This window comes from Filicampus tigris, chromosome 10 (assembly GCF_054856515.1).
Source record: "Filicampus tigris isolate MCC_2025a chromosome 10, RoL_Ftig_1.0, whole genome shotgun sequence".
Taxonomy (NCBI): Eukaryota; Metazoa; Chordata; class Actinopteri; order Syngnathiformes; family Syngnathidae; genus Filicampus; species Filicampus tigris.
Genome location: NC_141226.1, coordinates 5,161,917 through 5,189,649, shown reverse-complemented (window position 1 = coordinate 5,189,649; position 27,733 = coordinate 5,161,917). Strand labels below are relative to the sequence as shown.

The following is a 27,733-nucleotide window of genomic DNA, read 5'->3' as shown; positions in this document are numbered from 1 at the left end:
CTGCCACAGAACCTGGGCTGGCCCTAAGCCTATCTGTCTTTCTTTTTCCCGTTTGCACTTCTTGTACCTGCAGTGCTCACATGACCCAATACTTCAGTCTCTCTCTACTTTTTGGATATATTTGTTGTCAGTAATCTTTACTCAACTTGCATGGTATTTGTTTGTTTGTATTTAATCAAATATGGTAAAAATCATTCATAATTATCATATTAATAATTCAGAAATCTTTGAAAAATCTAATGTTGCCCTGCATGCTGGCGATCAGTCCAGAGTCTACCCTTCCTCTTGCTCAAAAGTGTCTGATCTCATGACTTCAGTCAAATCAGACGCGTATCGCAGAGAGAAAGTAGACTGAGTGTCCTGCTTTCACATCCACAAGTTGGAAACAAGGGATTTCGCCTGCATTCCAAAGACAAAGTCTTTATCAGGAATCTAGGGCAATTAACATCAGTGTCCTGGACCTGGAGGATATGGAGTAAGAAAAGAAAAAAATATGCCATAGGATTGGGACAACAGGGGTAGGAGTAGGTTACTTTTCTCAGGTTGCCTGATTTGATTCTAACAGCTCATTGAAAGTTCTTTGCAAAACAGTTCTGACCATTATGAAGGCATCAGAGATAAATAACAATTTGGCCTTGTACTTGCTTTCCCCCGCAGTTCTGTTTTCTCAGCCACCTCTGTCTTTTTGCTCATTGGAGTGTCTTTCTGTGGCCTCCAAAAGAAACACACCAGCATGACCTTCCTACCAGCTTTCCAAATCCTCACGCACACGCATGGAACAGAGAAACATAAGCAATAGAATAAAAACACACTAGTTCCATAGTCATTATCATAGAAGTGTATTATATAGTTAATAGTTCCATAAAGAACGCTCAAGTTGTGAGGGGAATGAAATATCTGTTGGAAGAAAGCCAAAGTGAGTGTGTGCACCTGCACAGAAGGACAGAAAGGAGGAAGGGCGAGGGGGATGACAGTAGAGCAACACAGAGAGGGGGGAGGAGCGTGCGTACAGAGTAAAGAAAAATGCAGAGAACGACAGCTCTTCATACATTAGGCAGAAACTTGGTCGAGCACAACAGCAGAGTAACGGAACGTAAAGAAAAACGAGTCATTTAGATCAAGACAGGGTAGGCTGTAAAAGAGCGAGCTGGGAATCCATCTAGGGACTACAGAGATTTCAACTTTCTGTCCAAGTGAACAGAACAGTGTGTGTGACCGGGAGGGACCTGGAAGGAGTGACTGGTTTCCATCCAGACTGAGCAGACTGTAAAACAGCATGGCCGACAAAGTGAATGAGGAATCGAATAATAATCCAAGGAAAGATGAGCTGGACTGGGGCTATGAGGAAGGTAGGCTGTTCTTCATCATGTGAAGGCATATTAAAAATATTAGGATATATATTTCCTTTGCACACGCAGTACCATTTAAACATGTTTCTTCTTTCCAACTTTCATGAAGACGAATAGTGTAAAATGTCCTGCATTTAGCAATTGCATTGATAAGATGAGATGAGTGAATGTTTTTGTTTGTCTCACTCTGTCCCTTTGCTTGCAACCTTTACTGAGGATTGTGCTGTGTGCTTAATCTGTAAAACTCTTACTGTAAGTATAATTATTTCACCATTAATTACTAACATATGATGCGACATAGACATCAACATATTCTTTCCATAGCATGTTTTAAGAATAACTTGCATGGTTGTGCCACTAATACAAGTTGTCTCATTTTCAACTTTTAAAGTGTTTGCTAAAGTGTTTCTTACAAATGCACACTTTTGCAAGACAAGTGTATATTTTGCTATCAGGAATTTCCATGCCACCATATCACCATATTATTATGTCATATTACTGACCAAGCTCTTTAACCGCTATGAAGTTTGTTCCTGTATTGTTTGGCTAATTCCAAGCAAACAAAACATAGCCTTCAGGGAAATACAGTGGATTTAAAGTCTACACACCCCTGATCAAATGCTGCGATTATCTGTTTTAAAAAAGAGACCAAGACAAATCATTTCCAAACTTTTCCCACCATTTATTGTGACGTAAGACCCGTACAACTCAATTTGTTATTATTATTATGATTTTTAATAAAATCTTTTTGAAAGAAGAAGTACAAATAAACAACAAAAATAATGTGGTTGTAGAAGTGTGCTCACCTTGTAAGTGGGATGTGCCTGTTCAGAATTGACCATGCACATTCAGTTTTATGTTAAATGGGAGTCAGAACACACCACCATCATTTAAAGTGCCTCTGATTAACCCCAAATAAAGCGCAGCTGTTCCAGTACTTTTTTCATATTTTTTTTATTTTTTTTGCTCTATAGAAGATGCTTATTTATATTCTCATTCACCCAGGTCAAAATGCTATGTTAACGCTTACTGTTATTTTCTAATTATTTAAGGCCCATATAAAGAAAACATGAGTTTGAACATGATTGGTTAATTCTAAACACATCTACATCTCGATTATAAGTGGGTGTGCACACTTGAGCAACCGCATCATCCCACTTAAAAAAAAAGAATAATTTAATTAATTTATACTGGTTAAGATTGTGCGCTCTCTCTCTCTCTCTCTCTTTCTCTCTCTCTCTCTCTCTCTCTCTCTTTTTTACATCACAAAAAGCATCCATCCATCCATTATTGATACTTATCCTCACAAGGGTCGCGGGGCGTGCTGGAGCCTATCCCAGCTGTCTTCGGGCAGTAGGCGGGGGACCCCCTGAATTGGTTGCCAGCCAATTGCAGGGCACACAGAGACAAATATCCGCACTCACAATCACACCTAGGGGCAATTTAGAGAGTCCAATCAACTTACCATGCATGTTTTTTGGAATGTGGGAGGAAACCGGAGTACCCGGAGAAAACCCATGCAGGCACGGGGAGAACATGCAAACTCCACACAGGGAGGTCGGGGCCGGGATCGAACCCACGACCTGTGAACTGTGAGGCGGACGTGCTAACCAGTCGCCCACTGTGCCGCCTCACAAAAAGCAAGTATTTGAAAAAGGGTGTGTACACTTTTTATTTCCACTAAAGCACGTGGAGCTTTGCCGATTCCAATACCCCCATTCTACCAAACTTTACCAAGCGATAGTCCAGTCACAAAAAGCTAAAGAAAAAAACAAAACCAGCTACAACTCCCCATCTTTATGTGACTTTGGAGACTTCTTTCCCTCTAATTTTTGTTTTGATATTGTTTTTCATTTAAAAAGTATCTATTTATTTATTGTATTTTTGATTGTTTTTTTTTTTAAATAATGTAATTGTTTTTGTATGATTTTTATCCATGTACAGTAAATTGTTTCAGGTGTGTATGTATGTGTGTTTAAAAGCGCTTTATTAATAAATTTCGGTTGAGTTGAAAAAAATAATTTTGTATTGCGAAATGAACAACTTTATTTGATTTCGACTTGGGAAGTTCCCTGCATTTATACAACATTCTTGGACTAAAGAAAAACACACAACTGACTGCAAAAATAAGATAAAATGCAATCTTGTTTATAGTTTATGCACCATTTTCAATCTGAAGCATGTGTTGTGAATTCACCAAAACAACAAAATCCCCACGTGAGAAACTAAAGGATGCTGTAATGTTCCACCATTATGAGAGTAACGGAATGAACAGTTGCTGTGCTTTCCCATACAAAACCAAAACAAAACTTTGTGCAGCCTATTTAAATGGCTTAAAAGAAATTGCTGAAGCTCTAAATAAGTTGTTGTCAAGAGCATAGTTGCTGAGGAACGAGGGAATGTGAAGGCCCCCCTGACTCGTCACATTCACTCACTGTGCCTGCCTCTGCTGTGGTTGCAGGCAAAAGGCATAGTCTGCGAGAGTCAAGCTTTTGCAAGACATGGGAAAATTGGGCTCTCCCAAAATCAAATGTGTTCATGGTCACTTTAGGTTTTACACATGCTGTGAGGTCAAGGGTTTTACTTCTAGTGCTGTACAATATTTGGTGAGCAGTAATATGAATGGAATACAAAATATAGGCACAAACAGATGTTTGCAATGAGATCTTTGCAATATTTCCTGTTTCCGCTTAGCTCTCTCTGTACAGTTCATACAGTATGTCGGAATACACATGCATATACAGTACCGGGAATACCTAGCACGGTATATACTATGCAGTACATGACCTCCATATATCTCAATATAAACCCCTTTACAGTCATTTTGTTTGACTACAGTAATTGTGGCAGAAAGTGGGGTCACATGTCTTTTTGTTGGAAGTGTCCAAATTAAAGGTGTGGGAAAGGTTTTGTTTCCATAAGCTAATGATCCTTCGAATTTCAAACAGCGCAGCTGTGAGTGTGTGTGTGTGTTTTTAAACTTGTTTCCAAACAGGCGTGGGTATTTGACAAGTCCTTTTGTAGCTACTGCTTCCACCTTGTATATGTGTTTTTAGACAAACCTAAGGAGAAGACAGACTTTAGCAAATACAAGTAGAGCCACTGTAGTTTGGGATTTAAATTGCTAGGAGTCACAGTCATACAATAAAAACATCACCTGAACATAGCCACACAGTGGCATGTTCAAGCGATCTGGTTGAGTTTGTCTTGTGTTCTTTTCCTGTTTTATTTTGTTGATTGTCTCCTCCCTCATTTCAGGCAACTTGCTTTTCCCCTGTGTTTCTTTAATGTCTTCCCCACCTGTTTCTCATTACCCTTGTGTCTAGTATGTGTCCGCCCTTGTGCTGTGTTAGTTCGTCTTGTCAGTCATGTCATTGTACAATCATCCACACCAAGTTTCAAGTAAACCTTTGGCATTGAGAATACTAGTTTTGGATTTTTTTCTTTTGGTACTTTGTAGTCTTTATTTTGGGTGATCGTTTTTCCTCGGTCGAGTGATTTCGTGTTTGTTTGTTTATTTGTAACAGTTGCATTTTTCCTCTCATGAGTAACTTTGTGTTGAACTATATTTATTAAATAATTTATTTGAACTTTGCCTTGTTTGAGTTGTGCATTTGGGTTCAAAGCTAGCTCAGCCGTGACACACTTTGTTGGTTTTATAGTATGATGAGACAATTAGTGTCTAGAGTCATTTTTGCATTTTCACTTAACTTACTACTTAGAAAATAGATGTGGTTTCAAATAATCTTATTTTGTGCAAGCACTTGATGAAATGAAGCTGAGTAAATTCCATTCACCATTTTTTTTACTGTCAATAACTCCAGACACCAAGTAAATCTCATCTGCAGAAGTCTACTTTTGTCTTAGTTTTTCATTAGTCGGAAATAATAATAATAAAACAACTGTCATCATGATAAATCATGTTTCTAACCGTGCAGGTAGTTTTAAGATATAATTTGATCATTCCAGCTAGTGCTGTCAAACTTATCGCGTTTTCGGGCGGTAATTAAATTTTGTAATTGATCACGTCAAAATATTTGACGCATTTAACGCATGCACAGAAATGTTGCCCATGCATAATCCCGCTCAGTGCAGTGCAGGGTTATTATAGTTTCGGATTTTTCATTTTAGTTTAGTTTTTATTTCGTTTTGACTTTTTATTTCTAATTCAGTTAGTTTTAATTCGTTTTTAGAATAGATTTGTTAGTTTTTATTAGTTTTAGTTTTGGGGAAAATGCTTAGTTTTAGTTTAGTTTTTATTAGTTTTAGTTTTTTTTTAGAATTTTATGTATTTGTCAGGTGCGGCTTTCTTTTTTTTTACAGTAACAAGTGTTATTTATTCAAATAAAGACAACATTTGAAAAATTTATTAACTTACTAACAATGTATGAATAATCATCAACAAATAAAACATAACAGTCCACTTAAATTTAAGTGCAATAAGGCCAAGAAAAGTGCAGTGCATTAATGATGCTTCTAAAGTGAAAATGCAGATGAAACAAGCAACATAAAACATAACATAAAAACCTGGCAATTGAACAGGAGTGCAGACTTGTAACATCAGAATATGTCAATAAATTTAAGTCCTTCCATATTGAAAGTATGTGTGTGGGTGTGAGTGAGAGAGAGCAAGAGAGAGAGAGCGAGAGAGAGAGAGAGAGCGAGAGAGAGAAAGAAAGAGAGAGAAGGAAAGAGAGAGAAAGAGAGAGAGAGAAAGAGAGAAAGAGAGAGAGCGAGAGAGCGCGCGCGAGAGAGAGAGAGGTGCCGCACGAGCCCCGTCTCCGTGACAATGCATTTGCTTTTGACCGAGACACAATCATAATCAAAATAATCCCAAATGGGGCTCTGTCGTTTTCTCCCAACTTTCTCCATTATAATGTTGTTTTAGTTTTGTTTTATACCCATCAGACCTAATGTTAAACGCGTTACGTCACTTCAGACGTCGAGGTGCCGTACGGCTGTACAACTGTCGTAAAACCGGCAGCGCCGTGTTTTACATTTCAAATGATCACTAAAGTTTACAAAGACGAAAACGAATGGTATTTTCGCTATGATTATCGTTCGTTTTAGTTAGTCTTGTGAGCAGACAATGTCGTTTTAGTTAGTTATCGTTTTTCAAAAAACATTTGTTTTTATTTTATGTCGTAAACGAAAATGATTTTTAAATTTTAGTTTTCTTTATTTCGTTCGTTTTCGTTTACGATAATAACCTTGGTGCAGTGCAGTTAGCAGCAGAACGGACGCGTGCTTGTGTAAATAGTAAAGCACGTAGGCCCTCTGGGTGGGGAACTCATATTCTTAAAAAAATACAGATGGAACAATAAATAAGCAGGTACCCGTAGTCATTTGCACTCATTGCAAACGGCGACGTACAGTTTCCCCCTGCTCGCGGATGTCGCCCGCGGGAGTATAAAGAAGCATTTCGAAAGAAGAGGGCTGCTTTAAATCTCAGAAATGTGAATAAGTTGGTTTGCCTCGGCGACTGAGAATGAGTAGAGAAGAGGGCTGTCTTGTTTTGTGTGAATAAAGTCAGTTAATCTAATCTATCACACGACGTGCTGATAACTTTACTACTTCTCACTCAGTCTCTTAGTAGAACAGAGCAAATCATATGAGCCAATCACATTCGTGTGGACTTAGGTGACCACTCGGAAAACATAAACTCTAAGAATATTATACGCACATTTTTTTGCTCACATTTGTAATATTTCTGTCACTGTTCTGAGGCCCTTTTGCGTTTTTGTTTTTGTAGTGAATAGAAATACTGCCTACTAAAGAAAGAATGTTAATTTTAATTTAGAAATTTTAATTTTCATCTCATGAGGATTTATAGTTATAATTAAAAAGATACATTTCATATTAGCAGTATCTTGAATGTATATATCCATCTTGTGTCTTTTATCTTTCCATTCCAACAACAATTTACAGAAATATATGACTGTAAATACCAGAATGAGGTGGATTCTAAAAATGCAAACACCAAAAGAATTTGAATCAAAAAAGTATTTATTTACACATTGCCAGACCAACAAAGTACAACATAAAACGCTGGTATAAAAGACCAGGGAAAAATGTAGGAAACCAAAGCGCTTGCAAAAGGCAAGGAAAAAATGAGAACCGAAATTCCTTGTTGCCAAAGAACAAGATGATCCAAAACGCGTATAATACAAACCGAGTAAAGCTTTAGTTTACAAAACTACTTACATGAACCAAAGAAGGGTATTACGGAGCAAACAGGAGATAACAAGACAAGTCTAGAAAATTCGAGAGCTTGGGATCAGAGACATGAGCAAAACGAATAATCCGACAGTGCGTTGTTCTTCTTTGCTAATTTTCCGGCAGACTTGGCACGGCAAGTGCATTGCTGCCCTCCACTGGTCAAGTGTCCCACACATACATAAGATCAACATCAGACCCCATCAAATGATTTTATACAGCCAAGTACTTTTTAGAAACCGCAATACCACCCTTTCTCTCTCCATCAATGAAAGACCCATCCCCAACATCCCCTTCAAAGTCAACCCCCCCAACACCCAACCTACCGAACGCACCAGCCATCACCACCCTTTCTGCCTTTGCACAGCAGATTCCCATCGATCCCTAAGATGCATATTTACATAACTAATCAAATCACCCTTAAAACCCTGACGCACCGCCTCACACACCGAAAAATCTACATCAGGGGCGGACCACAACCAAGGGGGAATGGCAGTCCAAACCACGGGTCCCACAACATCCCTACCCCAAAAATACGAATGTGTAAGATTTTAAAAAATAATTGAGTGCCAATTCCTTACGCCGCAAATACAAAGGGCACTCTCCGGTCTCCACAAGCAGCGCAGGGATTGAGGTTGTGCAAACTGCACCCACACACAGTCTAAGTGCCCTCGCCTGTACAACATCAAGTAAAGCCAAGGTGGACTTGGCTGCAGAGCCATAGACCACACAGCCATAGTCAAACACCGAACGAACCAGTGCTCTATAAATTGACAACATTTCATGCCTTCCCGCACCCCAAGCGGAACCAGACAAACACCTCATCACATTTAAAACTTTATGGCACTTGACAATCATTCTCCGAACATGTTCCCCATACGAAGTCTCTCATCCAGCCACACTCCAAGAAATTTATAAACACGCACCCTCTCAACAGGCACACCATAAAGTATCAAAGTATGATTCCCAACTTTACGTTTCCTGCCAAACAACATAAATTCAGACTTACTCACCGACAACCTAAATCCCCACTTTTCAGACCAAGCCTGCACCTTGTCTAGGGCCGACGGCAGTTGCCCAAAGACATATTGCACGTTCTTGCCTCTCTTCCATAGTGCACCATCATCAGCAAACAAGGACCGACCAATTCCAGTACCCACCTCTTGGAATATATCATTAATCATGATATTAAACAACACTGGGCTAATGACACTCCCCTGAGGTGTCCCATTATCAGTACTATAAATCCCAGAGAGGGAATGCCCCACTCTCACCTGACAGCTGTGCAAACTTAAAAACTGTTTAATCCAATTCAACATTCGGCCTCGAATTCCAGCCTCATATAGTTTTAATAGCAGCCCGTCCCTCCAGAGCATGTCATCCGCTTTCTCGATATCCAAAAAGACAGCCAACACAGCTTCACGATTTAACAGCGCTCTTTTAATTTCACAGTCTAAAACTATCACAGGGTCCATTGTGGACCTACCCTGCCTAAAACCATTTTGCACACGTGTGAAAAACGGTTTCCGTTCCAGCCTATAAACTAACCTGTTTGTAATCATCCTCCATTATTTTGCACAGCACAGAAGTCAGGGCGGTAGGCCTGTATGATGAAGGGACATCTGCGTCCTTCCCATGCTTTAAGATGGCATGCCTCTAGTCATCGGGACGAACACCCATTTCCCACACCTCATTCACCAAACAAAGAAGCTCACCTAACATCTGATCGTCCAACCGCTGGAACAACTCATACCCGAGGCCGTCTTTGCCAGGCGCTGTATGGCGACCTCTCTTAATAGCTCTCACAAGCTCCTCCATAGAAAAAAGCAAATTAATTGCATCACTGATGTCACTACTGTTCAAAAGTTTATACCCCTCCAGCTCGATCATCATCCCCCTTCTCATCCTACCTTCACAGCCTACATTATCGTCACTGAGTACCCTCTGAAACGTCTGCAGCAAAACCTCAGCCTTTGCCCCATCATCAACTGCTTCTGAATCCCTGTCTCAAAACAGGAGGTAACGAGCCCCTATTAATACCAGACATCCGTCAAATCATATTCCACGCCCGTTTAGTAGGAGTGCGAACCCCCAACGTGCAACAATAAGATCTCCAACTCTCCTTTTTGGCCCCCTTTGTAACCCTCCTAACCATTGCTCTATATTTCTTATATTCAATCACACGACTATCAATCGGGAATTTCCTCAGCAATTTATAGGCCCTGTTTTGCGCACGAACAGCATCACTACAAGCCGCATTCCACCAAGGCACCTTCCTATCCTCCCCGGCTTACAAGGAATCGCTTGCTCTGCTGCTTTTTCAACAACTCGACAAAACGACCACTTTACCACACTGCCCTAATTCTCAATCTCACCAAAAAACTCCAACAGACCAGATCGAAACAGTTCCCAATTAGCCCTCCGAAAACTAAACCCCCTTGGTACACACTCCTTTTCCACCCCAACAACCCTTCCAAACCCACACAGAACAGGAAAATGGTCACTGCCCATGTTGCAGTTTTCCAACACACTCCATACACTACTTCCGGCCAATACTGCTGACGCAAATGTCAGGTCAATGCACGACAGCCATCTGGTACACATATCAAACCTAGTAGGCCTCCCATCATTCAGTACCACCAATCCATATTGGTCAATAAAGTCTTCTAGCACATCCCCATTTCTATCCCTCCTAACACTGCCCCACAAAGGATTGTGAGCATTAAAATCCCCCACCCATACCACAGGGGGCCTCAATTGATCCATGACCCTATCTAAATTCCCACCATCTAACAAAAAGCAAGGGTTATAAAAATTAACCACACAAATTTTACCCCCTGCACTCCATAACTCAATCACCACACATTCCATTTCCGAAACAATTCGAGCTTCATGATACTGAAGACAAAAGTGGCACAACCCCCACCCTGAGAAGACCTATCATTTCGAACAAACACATATCCCGGAACCACAAAGTTTAAACACGGCTTCAACCACGTCTCCAGCACACAAATAACGTCAGGTCTGACACCACAATTTTCAACGAAGCGATTCAATTCTTGGCCATTAGCAACCAAACTTCGTGCATTAGATTGGAGGATATAAAACATACGTGCTCTAGCCAACCCCACCATCTACAATGCGCTTTTCCACCGCTCCATGTTCACCATCTCTGGAAAAAAACACACTATGTAGGTACGCAGGCTTGACGCCTGCTATCCCTAGTGCCCTCTCAGCTGCCAAAACCACCACCCTGACCACATCGGAATTGTTTTTAGTTTGCTTCGCACCACACATAACATCCACCATAAATGCTAGAAACTTTACTTTACTCACCACAACACTATCGTCAGGCAGAGCACCTGCTGGCCCTTTACTGCTCCCTCCCCAATCCCTAACTGTCCTGAGCCTAACCCCTGTCCATCCTATCTAGCAACCAGCCTTACAGCTTCTGCATAAGTCACCCCCTGATAAGCCTCCCTATAAACTTGAACCTCCATTGCCTGCTTATAGAGACCACACACACGGCTGCCAGCAACATGCCCACCACCACAGGACCCACACATTAACTCAGTCACCTTACAACCGACGAACTCATGATCACCCCACATTTACCACATCGACGAACCTCGCGACACACTGCAGCAACATGGCCATAACGCTGACATTTATAACACCTCAATGGAGGCCTCCTATAAGGGTGCACCGTGCAACCCCTCTCTAAAGGACCGAATGCGAGTGGCCACAGTGACATTAGCCCCCTCCATTCCCCTCACTAAGTCCTCCATAGACATCTCCAAAGAAACATCATGCACCACACCTTTTAGGCCACTATTCCTATCACCGACAGGAATGAGAATAACTTTACGTTCAACAATACCGCCCACTCTAAGAATCTTAGAACCCCCCTCTCCGTCTTCTTCTCCAGGATCCACAGTCGAGGGAGGTATTCCTCCCTTTTCCTTTACTATCAGCTTTCACCCGCCAGCAACCACCCCCCTTCATAACCAGACTCCATGACAAACACACACCGAGGAAGTACGGATAGTACGACGCCAGACAACAAGCTGGGCGGCACCACCGGTTTGTCCCGCTAACTGTCTAACACCCTCTAGCTAACTCCCTCCCTAATCTTCAGGGGAGTACTTGTGAGAGGTTCTTATGCACTATAGCCCATAAGCCCGGTAAAGCAACTGCAAAGCGGCGACTCAACTGCAGCTTCGGTGTGCTCCCAAGACAACTGCTTCACCCGCTTTCCTCAATGCACTAACCACCAAACCCCAAGCGGAGTCCAAAGGGACAGCGCTCTGCCGCCTACCAGGGACAAATCGGTCTCCACCCAGCAACCAAACCGCAGACTACGAACTCTACCCTAGGCTTCGCTCAAGTAGACACTTCTAGCCTCCTAATTCGACCGAACGTTTCTAAAATTCAAAACAAACATGTCGGAAGTTAAGAGTGTTCCGACAGTGAGTTGTGTGCATGGCAGTCCTTAAATACTACATTGATTAAGATTGCAAACAGGTGCGCTGCAGCGGATCCACTTATTGCCCCCTACTGGAGCAAACGGGAACAACAAAAACAAAACATGACCACAACAAGAACAGACCATGACAATGGCATATTTTGGAGATGAATTGCAATTCATTACATCCATCCATCCATTATCTGTACCGCTTCTCCTCACAAGGGTCGCGGGGCGTGCTGGAGCCTATCCCAGCTGTCTTTGGGCAGTAGGCAGGGGACACCTTGAACTGGTTGCCAGCCAATTGCAGGGCACACAGAGACAAACATCCGCACTCACAATCACACCTAGGGGCAATTTAGAGTATCCAATCAACTTACCATGCATGTTTTTGGAATGTGGGAGGAAACGGAGAAAACCCACGCAGGCACGGGGAGAACATACAAACTCCACACAGGGAGGCCGGAGCCGGGATCGAACCCACGACCTCTGAACTGTGAGGCGGATGTGCCAACCAGTCGACTACCGTGCCACTATAATTAATAATATCACTGACTTGACCATGTAACTGTACATTGCATGCTGATTCAGGTCTTCTGCTTCAAGTTCTAAATATTCATGAGCGACTATTGCAACTTAATGCATGCATCATGAGTTGAGACCATATCAAACAGCTAGTAGTATGTGGCAAAATTATGTATTGTGTAACTACAGTATATAAGGCTTACTTGGTCAGTAATTGAACAGATCACAAAATATAAGGAAATGTTTGTTTGTTTTTTGTTCTAACAATCCTCCTTGGCAGTAAATCATATACTGTGGGAAAGCACTTTTATTTTCCTTATAAGTGGTGCCATGTTAGTAAGGGACATGCATTTTGTTGGGCGAACAACAGAGCTGAGAAGTACGGTATATGGGTTGCACAGTAGAAGATTTACTACCAAGAAGCATTGTTACAGCAAAAAAAAAAAAAAAAAATCGACCAAAGATAATTCATTTGCTTTTTGTGCTCTGTTTATTTAATGTGTTGAGGCTTTGAAATGGCTTGACCATAGTCGATGGTACATGATGGTCCAATCAATGACATGGCTGCTGGTAACTGTTTCTCCCAAAATTACACATCTTATCATATAAATTGAATTAATGCTGCATGTATTTTGTGCATGCATTTACTCCACGTAGGTGTAGAGTGGGGACTGCATTACCCAGCGGCCAATGGTGAGTATCAATCTCCCATCAACTTGAACTCCAGGGAGGCTCAATATGACCCATCCCTACTGGATGTCCGCCTGTCACCAAACTATGTGGTGTGTCGTGACTGTGAGGTCATCAATGATGGACACACTGTACGCATCCTTCTCAAGTCAAAGTCAGGTATGCATGCAAACACACACACGCAAACACAGACTATATCTAACTTTCTTTCCTAGCACGTATTTGCTCACAATTTACTATACTGTGTTCAGTGGTCAGTGGTGGTCCATTACCTAGCGATCATGAGTATGAACTTCACGAGGTTCGATTTCACTGGGGCAAAGAGAATCAAAGAGGATCAGAGCACACGGTCAACTTTAAGGCTTTCCCTATGGAGGTATACACGCGCACACACGCACGCACACACGAGCGTCATGAAATCAGGAGCACTCCAGCGTAGTGAAGTGTCACGAGGGTTAGGTTTCGTGGCCTACTGGTATTCGTCGTTCAGACAGAACCACCATTTGTAAAATCCTTCAACAAATCACTTTCCATCTGGTAGTAGCTGACATGGCTGAGAAAAGGCTAACTTTGTATATGAGTAGAAAGCCAACCCTCTACATGGTAAAACGCAAAAGGGAGAGAGAAACAATGAACGCTCTGAGCTATTCAATCGAGGGTCGACATTTAAGTGTTGTGCTCTCCTAATGTAAGCAGACTATTCTATGAAATGCCTTTTGTTACGGCTGTCAAGTCTCATGTTTGGAGTTTTAGTTTAAAGGCTTAAAACTAAAAGTTTTAGCTGTCTGATTCTATCCTATCCAAATGTTAAAGCTGGTGATACTTATTTTATGATTGTGTTTTTGTTGATTTAGTTTTGTCATTCTTTCTCTGTCCCTTTTTTCATATCTGTCTCAGTAGGTTTGACTAATCAGCTTCTCAACCACTTGTGTCTCATCAGTTTGTTTGTATTTAGTTCCCTGCTTTCTTTCTGTTTTGCTCACTTTATTGTGCGTGTTTGCTGCTTCCATCCCTCTCACTGAGTTAAGTCACATCTTCCTTGAATGCTGTCTGCAAGTTTATTCCCGTTTTTTAAATTTCTTTTTTTACTTTGAATCTCATTTTTGGACATTATTATTTTACTTTTTTATATTTTTTTGACTCCTTCCAATACCTTGTTTGCCTTTTTGTTGTTTTGTGAATAAATACATTTTGATTCCCTGCTTACTTGCATTTGGGTCCGACTTCCACCATGTTAACCCTGGACCATGACAACGTACAGTATCTGTATGTGTTACCTAGTGTGACTTTAGCTGGTAAAAGTACTGCCATATGAATGAAAATCCAATGAGCGTATACAATACGGTATTGTTTTTTGTCAAGACAGTACAGATGGAGTAGTACATGGTGGTAGTAGTACTTGGCAACTTTTGTTCCAATGTTGGATTGCTTGTGTAAACCAGGCGAACCAGGCCCAAACAAGAGATGCAAAATGCACCAATACAGTACCACTGTATATCTCTCCCATAGAATTTTAAGCGGGACTAAGAGATCCGAACACATCACACCAGTTTTAAAGCCTCTACACTGGCTTCCTGTCACTTCCAGAATAGTTTCTAAAACTGTACTGATTGTTTACAAATCCCAGAGCGGTTTAGGCCCGGAATACATCTATGATATTTTCAAAGAATATAAACCCAGCAGGGCCCTCAGATCCAAGGACTCAGGTCAGCTAGTCCAGACCAGAGTCCAGACTAAAAATGGGGAGGAAGCATTTAGCTGTTATGCGGCAAAAAAGTGGAACAAACTTTCACAAAATGTAGACACTTAAATGCACGTTAAAAACATTTCTTTTCTCATGCGCCTCTGCATGAAATCGGCACTTTTTAATTATTTTTTTATTTTATTTTTTTAAAGGGAAACGTCAACCCAAACATATTTTATTCAAGAATATGTTTGATTCAAGCACACTATTTGAAACAAGGCATTCTGATAAAGATTGCGTTTGTGGAATAAGAGTTAGTCTACCTGTTCTTAGCCATCTCGGGGGGCGGCCATTTTGTCACTTCTGTCGACTGAAAGTGACAACACAACTGCTCAGGGCTCAGGTAATGACCAATCACAGCTCACTTGTTTTCTGAAGCTGAGCTGTTACTTGAGCCCTGAGCAGTTGTGATGTCATTTTCAGTTGACAGAAGTGACAAAATGGCCGCCCCCTGAGTTGGCTAAAAACGAGTGAATTTTGCTGCTTAATTCATATTCTACAAACGCAAAAATAATCAGAATTCCGTGTTTCAACTAGTTGGCCTGCTGGGAACATATTCTTGAAAAAAATATGTTTGGGTTGATTTCCCCTTAACTTATCTTGCTTTTAATCATTTTAATCTAATTACTCTACATGATTTAGATTTTTGTGATTCTTAATGTTTTATTTCTCTTTCTGTAATGCTTTTGATGTTTCATGTAAAGCACTTTGAATTGTCTTGTGCATGAAATGCTCGATACAAATAAACTTGCCTTGCCTTACCATTTTTATTTGTGCTTGTATTCCAATCAAAAACGTAATCGGTTTAATAGATTGCTCTCTGATGCAACATGTGCAGTACATCATTCCATTGATTTAATGTATATGTGTAACATATACAATTTGCCATAGAGCCCAACTCTGTTTGTATGACAAGATTTACAACTCCTTTTCTCCGTCCTGAATATCTTGGATAAGAGTCTTCAGTCATCACCAGCTGATGGCGTCCAACGCTTTCAGCCACTATTGCTCTGCACACCTGCTGATGACAATGACCTTACAAATTCAGCTTGTGTTCTATTGTTTCTCTTTGAAGCTCCATTTGATTCACTGGAACAGCACACTGTTCAACTCTCTGGAGGATGCTCTTGGGAAGAAGAACGGAGTTGTCATCATTGCTCTTTTTGTGCAGGTGAGCAAAACATCAAAGTCATTGAAAACACAATCCACTCTATTCTCTAAAGTTAAAAAACAATTTCGTACATAAGTACTCACGCTTTACCGTGAGACAAAGCCATGGTGGCCAAAATGCAGACAGACAAGACAACTGTTGTGTGCCAGTGTCTCTTAAACTCCGTACTCTAAACACATTTCTTTCCTCTTTAGAGGTTTTATTGTTTTTGTGTTGTATGAACACAAGACAGAGAGGCACGTGTCGTGTACCACTCGCGCAGCAGGTTACAATTCCGGTTTTACTGTCATCATCCTTACTAATTACACGTTGCACATTTTCTCAGAAGTTTAGTTTTAACACCAAATTTGATGACTTTAGGCACATTTATCTTTGGAAGAGAGCTGCTGTGCGCTGGAGCATTTTTAATCAGTTTGTCCACATTCTACATATATGTATGAAAACACATCATTATGGCACACGCTCTACCAACTGAGCCTTCAAAAATAAAATACAAAAAAATCTGGTCTTTCATAATGTCATGTTTTTTCCTTCCTTCAATTGTATGAGTTTTGCTTACCCAAGGAAGGGAACATGTTTTCACTTGTGATTAGCTGGAATCATTTTACAGTCACTATCGTCCCCCAAAGATACAGTGTTCCTTGCTGACCTCTCAAATTTAAATTGTGCCAACAGATTGGTAAAGAGCATCTGGGTCTGAAAGCCATCACAGAGGTTCTACAGGACCTGCAGTATAAGGTGAGACTGACACAGAAAAGCTCAGAGCAAATTAGATACCATGTTGGACCAGATAAAAAAACAAAACACTGCAGCTCTTTCCCACATCAATTTTGATTATTCTTAGAAATATTATTTACAGACTCGTGCACATATTATAACCACGAATTCAATCAGATTTTGAAAAGAGCTCTTCAAATAGACAGCAATTATTCTGTGATGATAATTTGCCTTCTGTTCTTTTTTTTCATAAGGGGAAAAGCAAGATAATACCCTGCTTTAACCCAAACACTTTGCTGCCTGGTAAGATTCATGTACATAGACACGTGATGGAATAACTGTGTTAAATTTTGGGTGGGGGGGGGTGCAGAGGTGTCATTTGTCAGCGGCCTGAGTACCTGTCCGTCATTGTCAATCCATCATTCTTTCAAGACAAACAAAACGTCAATCTATCAGTCCATCATGTTATTTTAACCGTGCTTCCGTCATCACTTCCATCAGTAAATTTCACTGGTCCGCCAGTCCGTCAATCGCCAATCTGTTTCAAAAAAAAAAAAAAGAAGTCCTAGTCCAACAAATGAAAAATCCAATTTGATTAAAATTGTAAATGGAGTGACCTGGGCCCCCTTCCGTCAAAATAATCTTCCTCCATCTCTGTCCGTCCCTGCATGATGCCATGGGAGAGATGCTAAATTAGAGCTGGCTAATTTCCTATTCACATACACTTACCGGTTGGGAGTATTGTGAGTGGATTGAACTGTTCAAGTGACAACCAAGATAGCACTTAGCTGCCATCACAACAACGGTTTTCAACTATTTTTATGACTACAATTTAAAGATTTTTACGCTTTAGATATGTCCCAGACAAGGACATGCTTAGCATACAAAGGGATATGTATGTAGGGGTATGTACTAAATGTTAATAGTTAGTAAAAGAGGAAGTCAACCCCCAAATTTTCTTTACAATAGTATGTTCTATGCAGCGCCACTTGTCTAAAGACAGCATTCTGATTGATATTGTGGTTGTGCAATGTGAGTAAAGTCGTAAAATCCACCGTTTTTGTCCATCTCAGGGGCCAGAAATGTTGTCACTTGCCGTCAACTGAAAACGACATCACAGTTGCTCAGGGATCAGGTAACCACCAATCATGGCTCAGCTTCAGAAAAAAAGGTGAGTCGTGATTGGTTGTTACCTTATCCCTGAGCAACTGTGATGTCATTTCCGGTCGACAGAAGTGACAAAATGGCTGCCCCCGGCGATGACTAAAAACGGTTGGATTAACTCATGTTCCACAAACGTAATATTTATCAGAATGCTTGGTTTGAACTATTGGGCCTGCATAGAACAGATTTTTGCAACAACAAAAAAAAATGATTGTGTTGACTCCCCATTTAAATTTTTGTCAGTCATCATTCATCAGAAAATCAGGCGTCAGTGACGGACTGACGGACCTTCCATCAGTCTGACGGAATGCCACACTCTGGGGGTATCAATTTAAACTAAATTAGATATCTATTATGAAAACACACACACTGAACTTACAAAGACTTTAATTAAGACCATTACATGAATATTTATGTTTTAATGTATCCCTCAGATCCATTATTGAGAGACTACTGGGTTTATAAAGGATCTCTGACAACACCACCTTGTAGTGAAAATGTGATTTGGATCCTCTACCGCTACCCTCTCACTATATCTCAGTTACAGGTAAATATATTAGTGTTATACATTCTTCTATTTCATCTTTGAAACTCAACCAAACAATTTCATTGTTGCTATTTGATCAAGAGAGTATAGTATTTCTTATATGAAATGGGTCACACATTGTGAGAAATGTACATTTATGGATACATATATCACAGGGATAAAAATGAAAATAAAAAAGTTAATACTAAGTTGATATGGAACTCTGCAACAGTTAAAGTATGTAAAAACAGCTATGTGATGTTATATAAAACTATATGTAGTTGGCATCGGGCGGAATCCTCATATCTCCCAAATCCTCACTTTACAGGAGACCACCACATATATATAAATATATACGGTACATATATACTGTAGCGACTCCAAGCAGCCTTGTCGGTTTTAATAAACCAGCCCGACTCTCTCTCCTGTGCAGCTGGTAAGCACGCCTATTTAATTTAACCGGCATTCACCACTTCCATGTGACCCAAGCACCTGCCCGTTAGCATAGCAATTCAACACCACGTGACACAACACTCGATTATTGCGCCTACATACATACATATATGTACATATGGGAAAACATACCGCTGGCGTACCCGGAGAAAACCCACGCAGGCACGGGGAAAACATGCAAACTCCACACAGGGAGGCCGGAGCCGGGATCGAACCCACGACCTCTGAACTGTGAGGCGGACGTGCTAACCAGTCGACCACCGTGCCACCTTTTAACATAACACTTAACCTTTAATAAGAGGGCAATGTAACTATGAAAGAGTGAAACTGGTCGATATAAAGATTAAATAAACTCTATTTTCAAGATAATGTGCTTAGCAGAGCTGGGCACTTGACCCTTATTTTGCCGGTCCGGCCGCGACCCTCCACCCTTGACCTGGGTACAAGACAAGATATTAAATATTATTTCACATTCCACATTCACTGATTTATGTATGTACTGTATGTTCGAGTGTTTTAAACAACAGTTCAAGCTATTCTAGAGTGTATATGTCCAACATTCGTCTACTATTTATTCCTTAGCTGTGTGTGCACAATACACACAGTGTGGGTGCGTGAGTGCGTATGTGCGTACATACACTTGACATATAATAGTTGCTATAGATGCAGATATAAATTTGTACAGGCCATGAATCTGTCTGTAAACCAAAAGTGTTTTATTTCTTTATTCATTTTTAGTCAATAGTCTATAGTCAGATGCAACGCAGAACAGGTGGTGAATACGTGTTGTCAGGACTGTTATTTTTTTGGCCAGTTTACAAATGAATGTGAGCATCTTCTGCTTCACATTCAAATCTGTTGGGTTCGATTGATTGTATTCAAGAAAATGCTAACAAATACAATTCTGTTGTATTGCCATTATCTTCAATTTCCGTAGGTATGCTGTGCGTGCTGTCATCAGGTGATCACATTACATTCCCATGCTCATCATTAAGTCAGCGTGCCGTGCACTGTGTGCAGTCTGCAAGGGTCCTCTTATTTTCCCACAGCTTCTCTTACTTTCGTACATAAACACTTAGCACCGACAAGAGCCTGAGGAGATCCCGAGTGCACTGCAAATATTTGGAGTGCGGAAGGTCATATTCGTCTTTGTGAAGTCAAATAAACAGTGTGTTATTGTCTTACATAGGCCAGAATGTTGGCACCTTCTCCTTCTGTCAAGTAGTGGCAATTCTTTGTTTCAGTACATGTTTTATAGTTAATACAAAGTTGTGATTCAACTGCAAAATTAATGTGTATGATAAATGTTTTTCGAGCCACGTTCCCATTACGTGTTCCAGAACGGCCAGGCCTGGCCTCTGTTGCTTCCCCATTACAAACAGGAACCAATCAAATGGGGCGGGATTGGAGGTGGATCAACTGAACTGTACACGTCAACCTTCGCCATACACGCACTTGCATTATGCGGCGTTCTGCCATAAGATTTCACGAGTGCCGAATCTGGCCACTGGTTTTGCGGCATTTCCAAATAAGAACAAGAATCACTGTTACATGATGTGGCGACGTCGCAAATTACAACCCATCAAATGCACAGAAGCTTTCATACGGATGAAAAATCCATTTCCGGGTTTAAGCCAGCAAGAGCCCAAAGGAACAGTTCCACTATAACTGCACAGCCCTGAAAGTGTCCACAGAGAGCAGAACCAGGCTGTTTTGTGGTACAACCTTTAAAATGAGAGGTCACTGATAGTGTAGTGGTACACACGCCTGAGTTGTGTGCGGGTAGCGTGGGATCAATTCCCGCTCAGTGACAGTGTCTGTGTGCCCTGCGACTGGCTGGCGACCAGTTCGGGGTGTAGTCTGCCTTCGCCCATTGACGGCTGGGATAGGCTCCAGCAACTCCCCGCGACCCTGTATAGGATAAGCGGTTTGGAAGATGACATGACATGACCTTTAAAATGGAAAAGGACCTTCGTCTTCACAGGCAATGCATCATCAGCCACTATTTTGTTATTCGAAAAGCAGCGTGGGCATGATTACAAGTATTACACAGGAAGTCCCCAAGATACGAACAAAATGGGCTCGGAGAGGCTGTTTGTAAACTGAATTGTTCGTAGGGCGAGGCACATTCAATTTCAATCTATAATTGCCATTTGAGGTCATTAAAAAATATTACCGTAGCGTAGTGCCGAAGAAAAGGAGACGCAGGACGTGTGTCACAAAATACTTTACTATTTTTCACCTGCAAATAACAGGAAGTCAACCAGAAGTTTACCACACAAGTATGTAGCATGTACCATACTGTAACTTACCTTTAGAGCGAAGTCAATGTCCATACGTAGACGAAGGAGGAAGGATTGTCACCAGTGATTTCTTGTCTTTGGTGGATTCCTCTAAGAGTGCCAACTGCAGGTGTGGCTGTTGAGGTAGCATTGTTGGTGAGGCAGGTGCTGATGAAGGCATTGCAGGGGATTCTTCTTTGTGGTGCTTAATGGTGGTTGGCAAGCTGACGGAGTGGTCTTCCTCTTCTTATGGTGTCATAGTTTTGTAAATCGCTCGGCGTGGGTTGCACCAGAATGAGGAACTACAGTACTGAACAGTATGATGTAGCATGCAGTTAAAAATACGGAATAACATCTATTCATATTTATGGTTTGCATTAGCTACTATCTACAAATGTTCAAAAGTCAGATGTTCATAACTTGGGGACCTCCTGCACATCTAAATGTTGTGTGAATTAGCTATATTGTTTTTGGGCTGGACTGGCACAACAAATTTGTCCTGGCATTTTAACCTGTACAGAGGAATACAGGGGCTGTGCTAGCATGCATCCACAAACATTCAGTTGCCAACTCATACGTGCTAGTTACCCTTCCTCTAACTGAGAAGTCATTTTTTCCCCACACAATCCATAGTCCTGGATCCATAAAACAAGTCACACATATCCAGAACTCTGCCCACTACACCTATAACACAAGCAAGACCGATTCCAGGTTTTGCTGCGCTTCGTTTCCTAGACGATGCTTTTTTCTTTGCCATTGCTTAGCTTCTATCTCATGCACTTATTTTCATATGCAAGCTAACAACCAATCAGAGTGATTGTCAGTGACAGCACTCTGCAGTGGTGGCTCATTCATTCAAATCATAAAAAGTACAATGACACAAAAAGCTCTCAATTCCTCACAATTCTAAACGCTGCTTTTTACTTTGGGTTTGTTCCTGCCTGCACCATGAATGTGTTTGGCAAGGTTCAGGACACGCATGCATTCCACTTCATGAAACCATGACTGTGGACTGCAGGACAAACAATAACCTCACAGTCATGTGGTGTTCCGTGACATGGGGGTAATGCATTTTCTGTGTGCTGGCTGTAAGACCCAAATGGTTCATTTGCAAAAGAATGTCTTCTTGACTAATGCTCCCCACTTCATGCTCTCTTTGAAAACGTCTTATTGAACTGTTTCCTCCGATTTGTGGCCAAGCTCTTGGGGAAGAACAAAGGAAAAAAATAATTAATAATAATAATTCATTGCACTGCATCTGCCCACGAAGATGCCGGCCCATCAGGTATCTACCTGCTATGCCCAACGGCCAGTCCAGCCCTGATTGTCTCTGAAATGTCACATTGACCCAACCTTTTTTGTATTTAGTTAGGCCACACATGTAATTTTCCCTTTTTTCTCTGCAGATTGAAGAGTTTCGTAGGCTACGTTCACATATAAAAGGCGCAGAGCTGCCAGAAGGGAATGATGGGCTGTTGGGGGACAATTTCCGTCCAACCCAACCACTGAGTGATCGGACAGTTAGGGCGGCTTTCCAGTGATTCTCATTTTCCACTGACAACAAAAAAATAAGACCTACAGAAACAAACCTGGAAGGTAACAAGTATTTGAGCCCGTCAAACATTCCTTTGTGACTTCACATTGATTTTCTTCAGCAAAAACACAGAACAATCTTTTAATAAATGTTGGGATCTTGTCCCTGAGCTCTTCAGTCCTTTGGAACCCCATCATAATAGATCAAGTCCCAAAAGATCTAGCCCAGTAGTTCACTTACTAATCTGGCACTAGCCTATATACAGTCCTTGGAGTATGGAGACACTCTGAGTGCAGTTGCTCAAAAGCACTGCAGCAGGAAAGCAAGGCATTTATATATCAGAGGCAAGAACACTAAAGTTCCTTAATTAGCGCTCATGAACTTAAACTAGAAATGGGCTTTGTATCAGTGTCTATGGAAATAAACTTATAATATGAAGAATGACCTCAATTTAACCTTTGATTAAGGTCTTGTAGTCATTTTTCAAATCATTTTTTTCTTTCAGTCATTTTAGAAAAAACTCTTTTTCCTTCTCTACTTTTAAAGCGTCTGTTTAAATGTCGTACGTAAAAAAGCGTTTCGTGAGAAGAGAGCAAGGGGAGATTTGGGGGAGGAGCTTGTAGGCCGCTGCAGTGTAAAGGGGAAATACCAAATAGATGGAAACAGTGTGAGGTAAGGGAAAACGTGGAGGAAAACAGAGGACTGTTGTTTATAGTGTAAGTGGATACCGATCTGGTTGCACCAGGCCAAATGCACCTGTGAAGTAACAAGTTTGTGTAAGTGGGATGTAGGGCGGAGAGCAGAAGGGCCAGAGACAGACAAATTGCCTTAAAAACGGTGACTTTCTGTCTCGCGTCATGGTGTTTAAATTAAACTGGCTGAAAAGCTTGGAAAATACTTTTCACATGACAAAAGTGTGAAGCAAATCTTACTTCCAAAAACACGGCACAGAGGTTCGTGGTGTGCTATTTTAGATCTTTCCTCTAAGGACCTATCCCACTTCTGACATAATTTGTCAGTGCGACATGCATACATCTTTATCATCATTCATCAACAGCATGAATTAACATAATGTACAGCATATTACATGGGAACAGCAACTATATTTTCAACCTTTCAACAATATTTCGCCATACAAACAGCAACATTTATTTAGCTTTAAAATCGGAATCACTTGATAATCCTGATTTGTGTGTATTTTTTTTTTTTACTGTATATGACTTTAACCATTATACTTTTAGATCATTCATATTTCTCTTAGCTCCTTTAGATTCAAACCATAACATAGTATTAAATTAGCTGTGCAATTCACCTCATACTGTTGCTCTGGTTCTTGCTTTCTACGCTCAGTGTTTTCAGCCACCTCACCGTCGGACTGTTTTTAAAGGGAAAGCAAATCATTTGAACCACAGTTGACGCCCAGCTGCTAAACATGATAGAGATTTTACCTAAGCATTAAATCAAGCTTTGGCTTGACATAAATGCAAGATGTCAAATGACTTTAAGTACATTATGTAAGACTTTTACTGTGCGGATTAAAATAATGATTTTTTTAAAACATATTTGTTTCATCATAAGTAGAATATTTTATTTGCTTTAAATTTTAGATTAGACAGATTCTCTCACATGACAGAACTTCTCGCCCTATCTTTAAGGGAGAAGCCGAACACCCAGTGGTGAAAACCCTTTTCGGTTGCTTGTATCCAAGATCTTGAACTTTTGGTCACTACCCACGGCTTGTGACCTTTGGTAAGGGTCTGAAGGTACATCAACTGGTAAATGAAGAGTTTCGCCTTTTGGTTCAGCAACTTCTTGACAACGACCAACAGTTCCTGAGTTTACATCATTGATCTTCCGCTCCTTTTTCCCTCCTTTGTGAACGTGACCCCCAAATTACTTGAACTACCGGTGCTCCACAAGGGTGGTTACTCTGAGCTGTTGGTTGGTGCCTATATAGTACACAAGCAACAGTCAGGACCCACGCCCCTGCTGCATAAGAAGAGCTATGAGTGGATATATAAAATGTTTACAGACCCATGTTCAAATGACAGATATAAAAAAAGGAAGACAATCGCAAAACCTTTTCCACAATTCATATGACCGACATCTTGCACAACTCAATTGAAAAAAAATAATGATTTTTTTTTTAGTGAGTTAAACAAAGTTAATGGTGGCTGCACAGGTGTGCACACCCTCTTCTAACTGGGGATGTGGCACTGTTCAGAATTAACCAATCACATTTAAACCCATGTTAAATTGAAGCCAGCACACACCAGACACCAGTTGCCTCTGTGCCAGAGAACTTCCAGGGCTTCAATACCATTTAATGTTAAATCTACCATCACGATAATTCAACTACCAGAACCACAGGAGCAATACGTGTTTCCAGTGTTCCCTCCCTTTATCCACCTCATCTCACATCTGGTTTTGCTTTTTTGCTTTCCCTTAAGTCTGATGCACATTTTGATGATCTTTTTTTCCTGACATCAGGGAAGAAAGAGGCGATGTGAAGAAGAACAGCAAGAACAGAGGGAAGGAGAGAGCTGAAGAAGTTTGACCATAGAGTACATCCGTAATGATGTAATTGGAAAATAAATCACAACTTAGGTCGTAGAAAAAATGTCTGCGTGATATGTAGTAAATAGTTTCAGGTAAGGTTAGTACGGTATGCTAATATTTGTAACTAAGACTAATGTAATATATTAACGAGTAACCCCCTTGCCATATTAAGGAACAACATACATGTTCTTTTAAAGTGTTTGTATGAAAATAGTTGGGTCTTATGAGTTCAAGTCGACCCATCAAGTTCAATAAACCTTTTGTTATCTGTTTGTGTCTGTGAGTGAGCTGTTCTGCTTTATAACCGCCGCCGCCCCGACTTTCTCCATCGGTGGCATGTTCAGCTAGCTGGGTGAAGCTCTTGAGCTATTTTTTTAAGCAACGGTCCAGCCACTGAGTGGCGCTGTTTGAAAAATGATCATGCAGAGGCACTGTCACGGGGGAAACACGCACATCCCCAATGGGTGTGGCAGAATTGCTATCCTATCTGTCAAAACCAAAACATAAGCAGAGCTTCATTGAGTTTTGTGTATGCACTGATAAGTGTTAGCTCTTCTGACAGCTGTCACACAGGCTACTCGTTTGCTGGATGAATTTGTCAACACAGTGGCGGGGGGCCCACCCACCACCGTGCTGACAACCTGTGAGTGGGGAAGTATTTGTGTTTGGTGAGGTGACCCTGTGCTACAAACAGACTCTCTATTGTAGGGGTTGACAACCTTTAACACTCAAAGAGCCATTTCAACCTGGTTTCCACGGAAAAGAAAGCACTGGGAGCCGCAAACACTTTTTGACATTAATCTCCAAAAAACGCCAGCTTGGTTGAGTTTCAGGGCACGGCTTCGTTCAAGTTGTGTAATAATACCTTATACTGTATTTATATTGCATACTCACGTCCACATAATACTACCTACAAAATACCAGAGCTGGCCACTTGACCCTTTTTTGCCGATCCGGCCGCGACCCTCCGCCCTTGACCTGCGTACCCTTCCGGCTTCGACCCTCCGCCCTTATTCATAAAATTATAGCCCCCCCTGGCCCCGTTCCGCCCCGCTTACAGAAGAAACAAAGTTGAACAGATGTTTGGCAATTGCAATTGACTTTATTACGCAATACTTATTGTGACTTTAAAAAAAAATGTTGCGCTCAACAAATACTCGATATAGATGTATATTAAAAAAAAAAATCATAGTAAAACTAATAAAAACTAAACTAAAACGAAGCATTTTTGAAAAAAAATCAACACCAACAAACCCACTCTAAAAACGGATTAAAACTAAATGAATAAAAATGGATGAAAACAATGAAAAAAAAAAAGGCAAAACGAAACGAAAATTAACTAAAATGAAAAATTCCAAACTATTAGAAAGCTGACTGGAGACAGGTTTTAGCACACCTTTAGTTTCGATAAGAGAACAAGTTTGGAGGTTTAAACTACTGTACAGCTGTTTAGAGTGTTAAAAATATCCTTTTAACATTTTGTAATTTGCTGTGCGAATGAGAGCTCTGGGAGGATCTCTGATCAAGACTTGTTCATTTCCATAAAGGTGGCAAGGGTGATAAGCAAACAATTTACAAATACAGGACAACACTGTGGCACTGCTGCCACTCTACCAAGGTAACCCAAACCTATAAAATACAAAATATTCGTTAAAATATATATATAAAAATATGTTATTTTGGTAAATAATTGCTTAACTAATCAAAATTCATTTTAACACAATTTTAAAACGATCATGAACTTTGTATTATTTTAACATCAAATCTGTCCTTACTGTAGAGTACAAAAATATGAGTGAAATGAACACTAAAAAAGAAAAGGTTCCAACACTATTCATTGTTCTAGAAATGGTTCATTAGGTGCCTTACAGGTATTTAGTATTTTTGTTTGTTTTTGTATTATTGTTAATGTAGTGGCCCGGTTCACGTGATTCGTGCACGAGCAGTGTGTGTCACTGTAGCTGGAGGAAAATCTGTGTAAGTACGGGGAATATAAATTCCAGAAGGTTTGAGTTGACAAATGTTTGGATAACGGTATTATTTTTATGATTATTACTTAGTACAATAATTGCCTATTAATTTGTTTTTAGGAACATATTGTTCCTATTGTATAATTTTGTATAAATTGTATAAATTTTGTATATTGTATAAACAAACTTCATAAACGACACAAATCTTTTCTCTCAAATCTCATTGTAGCATATTCCCTTTATTTGATTACATTGACACTTTTCAAGACACAAGTACAAGCACTAAATCCAATTGTTTTGGATGAATAATTTCTGACACCTAGTGGTGATCATTGCACACAACAAACTCTGTTGATTAAAATTAAAGT

At 40.6% G+C, this 27,733-nt stretch overlaps 1 protein-coding gene across 2 annotated transcripts; it reads left to right on the top strand.

Moving 5' to 3' along the window:
• The first annotated feature begins 986 nt into the window (after positions 1-986).
• Positions 987-25,678, top strand: ca8 (carbonic anhydrase 8 (inactive)). 2 transcript variants are annotated; one of them, XM_086043173.1, is made up of 9 exons: positions 987-1,349; positions 13,219-13,404; positions 13,497-13,621; positions 16,065-16,160; positions 16,836-16,898; positions 17,132-17,180; positions 18,476-18,588; positions 22,709-22,898; positions 25,327-25,678. In XM_086043173.1, the coding sequence occupies exons 1-8, from the start codon at positions 1,277-1,279 to the stop codon at positions 22,841-22,843; spliced, it is 840 nt and encodes a 279-aa protein (XP_085899299.1). In that variant the 5' UTR covers positions 987-1,276; the 3' UTR covers positions 22,844-22,898; positions 25,327-25,678. The 2 variants fall into 2 exon arrangements, with proteins under 2 accessions (XP_085899299.1, XP_085899298.1); XM_086043172.1 differs by having other exon boundaries at positions 13,213-13,404.
• The last annotated feature ends 2,055 nt before the right edge of the window (positions 25,679-27,733 follow it).